Raw genomic sequence first — 6,605 nt, 5'->3', positions numbered from 1 at the left:
CCCCCCCCCCCCCCCCCCGCTTCATTTTCCCTCCTGGTCAGTGGGAGCTTCACACTGACAAGAATTTTTAAAGTTTAGAAGTGTATTGCCTAGCCAGTGTGGCTCAATTTGTTGAGCATTTATCTATGAACCAGGAGGTCATGGTTCAATTCCCAATCAAGGCACATGCCTGGGTTGTGGGCTCAATCCTCACTCAGTAGGGTTGTGCGGGAGGCAGCTGATTGATGATTCTCATCATTGATGTTTCTATATCTCTCTCCCTCTCCCTTCCTCTCTGAAATCAATAAAAATTAAAAAAAAAGTTTCGAAGTGTACCAAGTTTATACCTCTTCAGCCTTTTCCAGTTGTCTCATTTCCTATTCTCTTTCCCAGACTCCAATTGTACAGAATGCAGCATCTATTGTTCAGCCATCTCCTGCCCATGTTGGACAGCAGGGCCTATCCAAGCTTCCCTCCCGGCCTGGGGCCCAGGGGGTTGAACCTCAGAATTTAAGAACATTACAGGTATGTGACCCATAGTGGGATCTTAGTGTCAGAGGGCCATGAAATAGGTGTTATTACTACAGGCAATCCTGTTGGTCCTTTGTGGCCTGATTTAGTCTGCAGTAGGATGAATAACCCCCATCTTTCCACTCTAGTTTTTCTTCTCTAGAGAAGGTTTTCAGTTTAGCCCTTTTCCATATAGATTAGATAGCTTATACAAAAAAAAAGGCCAGGGAATTTCTAGCGACTAATAAGGGTTTACAGTGATGGTATACTTATTCTATATTTCTACTCAGCTACGTGTTATAAATAATGTTTTCCCTTTCACATTTTGTGGGGCATTTTATCACCTATGACTAGTTCTTTTCCTTTTCTTTCCTTTCAGGGTCATAGTGTCATTCGTTCAGCAACCAATACCACCCTCCCACACATGTTGATGTCTCAGCGTGTTATTGCACCAAACCCAGCCCAGCTACAGGGTCAGCGCGGCCCGCCTAAGCCTGGCCTCGTACGCACCACAACACCCAATATAAATCCCGCCATCAATTACCAACCGGTAAGAGAGAGCCCTATGTGGTAACACAGAAATCTTTTATTTGCTTTCCCTGTTGAAAGAATTGTAGGTTTTACGTTTTTGGACAGATAGAAATTAAGACAACAAGGATAATTTTGATGAACTTGGACAACTATCCCCAAAAGTGGAAGCACTGAGGGAATTAATGAAAGTAGGGGTGGAAAAAAGAGATTATATCAGTAGAGCATAATGAGCTAACATTGTCTAGAACAGGGGTCCTCAAACTTTTTAAACAGGGGGCCAGTTCACTGTCCCTCAGACCGTTGGAGGGCCGGACTATAGTCTAAAAAAAAACTATGAACAAATTCCTATGCACACTGCACATATCTTATTTTGAAGTAAAAAAACAAAACGGGAACAAATACAATATTTGTATTTGCATGTGGCCCGCGGGCCGTAGTTTGAGGACCCCTGGTCTAGAAGATAGATAGAAGTCTCTAGGGAATATTTTTATTTTTCCCTTAGCAGTTTTAGCTCAGTCACTATCATTCTTTCCTGTGTGCTGTAGTTTTTTTCAATGAAGAAATTGGACACCTCCTGCCTTTTTCTTAGTTTGGGGGAAGCTAGGTAGTCTAAGATCAAATAATGTTCTCTGCCACAAAAACAAGAATTGGTCCTTTCTCCCACATATCATCACTGATCCTGTACTAAATCTATTTCAGCAATCAAGTTCTTCTGTTCCCTGTCAGCGCACAACATCCTCCGCCATCTATATGAATCTTGCCTCCCATATCCAGCCAGGGACCGTGAACAGAGTGTCCTCACCGCTTCCCAGCCCCAGCGCCATGACTGATGCTGCCAACTCACAGGCTGCAGCCAAATTGGCTCTTCGTAAACAGCTGGAAAAGACACTCCTGGAGATTCCACCCCCTAAACCTCCTGCTCCCTTGCTTCACTTCCTGCCTAGTGCAGCTAACAGCGAGTTCATCTACATGGTAGGCTTGGAAGAAGTCGTACAAAGTGTTATCGACAGCCAAGGTAAGACTTTTTTTTCTCTAGTCAGTCTTTATCTAAGCAAGAGGTTGCCAAGCCTGGTTGACATAAGCAGAGTATCACGGGATATTGTGTAATATTAAATAACCTCCTCTTACTATAGATATTGTGTATTTTTGCAGTGTATTGTTTTAAATGGTGCCTAGCATAATTCATACATAATTTGATGACTAGAACACTTATTTAAGTTTTGGTGTTGAGTTGTACTTATTTTTTTCAATTGATTTCAGAGAGGAAGGGAGAGGGAAAAAGAGATAGAAACATCAATAATGAGAGAGAATCATTGATCAGCCGCTTTTCTGCACATCCCCCCACTGGGAATTGAGCCCGAAACCAGGCATGTGCCATGACCCAGAATCAAACTGTGACCTCCTGGTTCATGGTCCACGGTCAACCACAGAGCCAGGTTGGCCAGGCTAGAACACTTACCTTTTAATGTCAGTGTTTATGGGGCATTGTGCTATGTTCTTATATTCAGTCCCTGTCATTAAGTTATTAAGCCTGAATTTCCAAACATACAAGTTTAAAGGAATACCTGACAGTAAAGTGTCTAAAGGGCTCAATATTGGCTAGAAATAGATCATAAAGTGAATCATTTAGACACTGATAACTAAAACTTATAAACACATGTGACAAAGATAAATGTAATCTGAGGTAAAGCAGTGCTAAGAAGCAAAAGTATTGGCTGAGTTAGCTGGAGTCCTTTGAATCTAAATTGGCACTTTTTGGAATGGTAATATAATAAGAAATCAGAAGACTCGGGTTCTTATGCCAGCTTTGTTATTTAGGAACTATGTTTCTTAAATTGTGTTTGCTCCTTTGTAAATGGGAATGGTACTATCTGAATTCACTAAAGTTATGTTGTTACAATCAAAGGAAATAAAGTATTTTTATAGAGTATTATTTTTGTAGAGTCTCTTTCTTAATTCAGGAAAGTAAACTCCTGGAAAAAGATTCCTTTGATGAAGAGAAACGAGATAGAGAGGAAATGTGAAACCACTGATTATTCTTCTTGTTGGCATCTAGGCAAAAGCTGTGCCTCACTTCTGCGGGTCGAACCCTTTGTTTGTGCCCAGTGCCGCACAGATTTCACCCCTCACTGGAAGCAAGAGAAGAATGGTAAGATTCTATGTGAGCAATGTATGACCTCCAACCAGAAGAAGGCTCTAAAAGCTGAACACACCAACCGGCTGAAAAACGCTTTTGTTAAAGCCCTACAGCAGGAACAGGTAAGAATTCTGACTTCCCACCAGTGACTTGTCTAGGTTGGGTTGTCCCTAAAGATAATTACTTCTAATTTAGAGGAGCTATCTATGTGATCCTCACAGTCTTAGTGATTTGGTTTCTGGATTGAAGTTCCTAGAACCTGGAGGCCGTGGTTCCCTTCTTTCCTACTTAACCATTCTCTTTCCCATTTCCATTTGATTATTTCTGATTGGATAAGAGCACAGTGAGTGATATATAATGACTGAGGTTAAGGGAAAGGGACAGAAAGCTTGAGACTCTTGCCTTTCCCTAATAGCACTAAAGAAATTTATTCTCAACTTTGTTTCCTCCTCAAACAAATGGATTTTAATGGGAGGGATTTGTATTTGTATTGGAAATCTCTTTGAGAGAAGTAATTATCTGCAATCCATGTTTGACAAAGAAATGACAATGGAAAGGGTAGATATAAAGTAGTCCAGTGAAGACGAGTGGGGCTAGAGTGTGTGAATACCACCTATAGTATTAACCCTTTGAGTGCCAACCAATATCCTAGGAACTATGCTAAAATTGCCAAAGCATTTTTGCTGATTTTCCTTAGGTGCCATCTGTCAATAAAGAGTGAAGTACTAGCATTTAATAGTGACACTGCAGGAGGAGCGGGATAGCGCTCCCGGCACGCTAGGGGTTAAATAATGAATCTCTCTTGAAGAGGGAGGATGTGTTGGGAAACTCAGATTCTTTTCCTCTATCACATTTTCCATCCATCAGACCCTTTGGGTAACATCATGAATCTTCTGGAAAATGGTAGACAGGAGTCAAAAATAAAACCTCAGTAACTCATCAGTTTTAATTATATAGGTCAGCTCATCACCACTACCCAGCCAGCTTCTGAAAGCCAGCTTTCCAGGAGAGAGGGGTCCCTTAATCAGTGAAGCATGTAGGCTGCTTGTACCCTGATATCTTAGTGCACTGTACCCCACCAAACTCTATGGCCTTTTTTATATCCCTTCAACTAGCTGGCAGCAATAGAGATAAGACCTCTAGGCTTTCTGGTTAGGAAATTGGGTGCTATCCTGCCCAATTTGACCTGATGACTCCCAACAGGAAATTGAACAGCGATTACAGCAGCAGGCAGCCCTCTCCCCCACTACGGCTCCAGCTGTGTCCAGTGTCAGTAAACAAGAGACCATAATGAGACATCATACACTTCGGCAGGTGAGGAATTCTCTCAGGGTTTGTCAGCTATTTATCCCAACTGGTTTTTCCTTCTGCGGGAAGTCATACTACAATCTTGCACTTTCATGTTCTTTCTCCCCCACTTAAATTTTCCATATGGCAAAGTTGTGATGAATTGTCTCCTCATCGTTGCAGGCTCCACAGCCCCAAAGCAGCCTCCAGCGTGGCATACCCACATCTGCCCGTTCCATGCTTTCCAACTTTGCACAGGCACCCCAGCTGTCTGTGCCAGGGGGCCTCCTTGGTATGCCAGGTAAGAAGGGTTGATCTGAGAACTTTTCTCAGGGATTAACTAGTTAGTACACAATTCTATAGCAGCTCCTTCAGGTAAATTGTCCTCCTTTTGTTTTCTGCTCTTTCTTTAGGTCCTACTCCCTTCCCTCTTTTTTTATATGACAGATTGTTTAAATCTTCATTACTGAAAGCATTACATATGCTCCCTTTATTTCTCCATTGACCCCCTCCACCCTAGGCCTTCACCATCCTATTGTCTATATCCATGGGTTAGGCATATATGCATACAAGCTCTTTGGTTGATTATCTCCCATCTACCCACCCTTCCCCACCTTTCCTCAGAGATTTTGCACTCTGTTCCATGCTTCCATTCTGGATCCACTCCGTTCTTCAGTTTATCATGCTAATTAGATTTCTACATATGAGTGAGGTCATGTGATACTTGACTTTCTCTGACTGACTTATTTCACTTAGCATGATACTCTCCAGGTCCCTCCATGCTGTCTCAAAGGGTAAGAGTTTTTTTTTTTTTAGTGCTGCATAGTATTCCACTGTACCACAGCTTTTTTATCTACTCGTCTACTGATGGGTATTTGGACTGTTTCCAGATCTTAGCTATTGTGAAATGTGCTTCTATGAACATAGGGGTGTCTTTCTTTTTTTTTTTCTTTTTTTTCTTTTTTTAATATATTTTATTGATTTTTTACAGAGAGGAAGGGAGAGAGATAGAGAGTTAGAAACATCGATGAGAGAGAAACATCGATCAGCTGCCTCCTGCACATCTCCTACTGGGGATGTGCCCGCAACCCAGGTACATGCCCTTGACCGGAATCGAACCTGGGACCTTTCAGTCCGCAGGCCGACGCTCTATCCACTGAGCCAAACCGGTTCTGGCCATACATTCTTTCTGATTGGTGTTTTGGATTTCTTAGGATATATTCCTAGAAGTGGGATCACTGGGTTAAATGGCAGTTCCATATTTAAATTTTTGAGGGAACTCCATACTGTTTTCCATAATGGCCGCACCAGTCTGCATTCCCACCAGCATTGTACTACTAGGGTTCTCTTTTCTCCACATCCTCCCCAGCACTTGTCATTTATTGATGGTAGCCATTCTGACAGGTGTGAAGTAACACCTCATTGTCATTTTAATTTGCATCTCTGATGATCAGTGACTTTGAGCATTTTTCATATGTCTCTTAGCCACCTGTATGTCCACTTTGGAGAAGTGGCTTTTTAGGTCCTTTGCCCATTTTTTAATTGGATTGTTTCTCTTTCTTTTAAGTTGTATTAGTTCCTTATATATTTTGGATATTAACCCTTATCAGATGTGTCATTGCCAAATATGTTCTCCCAAACAGTGGGCTCCCTTTGGATGGTGTAAGTTGGTGGTCTAGTTTCATTTTTTTGCATGTATCTGTTCAATTTTCCCAACGCCATTTATTGAAGAGACTGTCTTGACTCTATCGTATGCTCTTGCCTCCTTTGTCAAATATTAATGGAGCGTAATGGCTTGTGTCAATTTCTGGGGTCTGTTCTGTTCCATTGATCTATATGCCTTATACGGCAAATGTTTGCTAAATTTATATTACATGCTAAGCACAGTGTACTAGGGTTTTGGTGGTGAAACTGACAAAGTCCCTGCCATTAGAAATTTAATGTCTAATTTGCCCCCTTGGTGGGCATGTGGTTATTGATGTCTTTTGGCTAGAACTGCAGAACCAGCTGTCCTAATCCTGTCTGATCCAGGGTTGCCTTTCCATGGTCAGCAGCCCCAAAACCAAAGCAGATTCAGTGATTTCATCTCTTTGTCTTGGTTATTTTCTTCTCACCACTGTTTTCTTTGACTCGCCTATATCATCAAGACGTCATGTTTATT

General features: G+C 41.7%; 1 protein-coding gene across 4 annotated transcripts in view; it reads left to right on the top strand.

Moving 5' to 3' along the window:
- Nucleotides 1-6,605, top strand: part of GATAD2B (GATA zinc finger domain containing 2B) — a 53,756-nt gene that overhangs the window by 46,419 nt on the left and 732 nt on the right. For all 4 annotated transcript variants that reach the window (XM_015571759.1, XM_006775616.2, XM_006775618.2 and 1 more), the window contains 6 exons: nucleotides 373-504; nucleotides 869-1,039; nucleotides 1,720-2,035; nucleotides 3,077-3,279; nucleotides 4,361-4,471; nucleotides 4,628-4,745. In XM_015571759.1, coding sequence (XP_015427245.1) covers nucleotides 373-504; nucleotides 869-1,039; nucleotides 1,720-2,035; nucleotides 3,077-3,279; nucleotides 4,361-4,471; nucleotides 4,628-4,745 — 1,051 coding nt within the window. The remainder of the gene's footprint in view (nucleotides 1-372; nucleotides 505-868; nucleotides 1,040-1,719; nucleotides 2,036-3,076; nucleotides 3,280-4,360; nucleotides 4,472-4,627; nucleotides 4,746-6,605) is intronic.

The sequence above is a fragment of the Myotis davidii genome, unplaced genomic scaffold, assembly GCF_000327345.1.
Source record: "Myotis davidii unplaced genomic scaffold, ASM32734v1 scaffold208, whole genome shotgun sequence".
NCBI classification, from domain to species: domain Eukaryota; kingdom Metazoa; phylum Chordata; class Mammalia; order Chiroptera; family Vespertilionidae; genus Myotis; species Myotis davidii.
The sequence above is the reverse complement of the archived record's forward strand: the minus strand, read 5'-3'. Positions and strand labels throughout refer to the sequence as shown.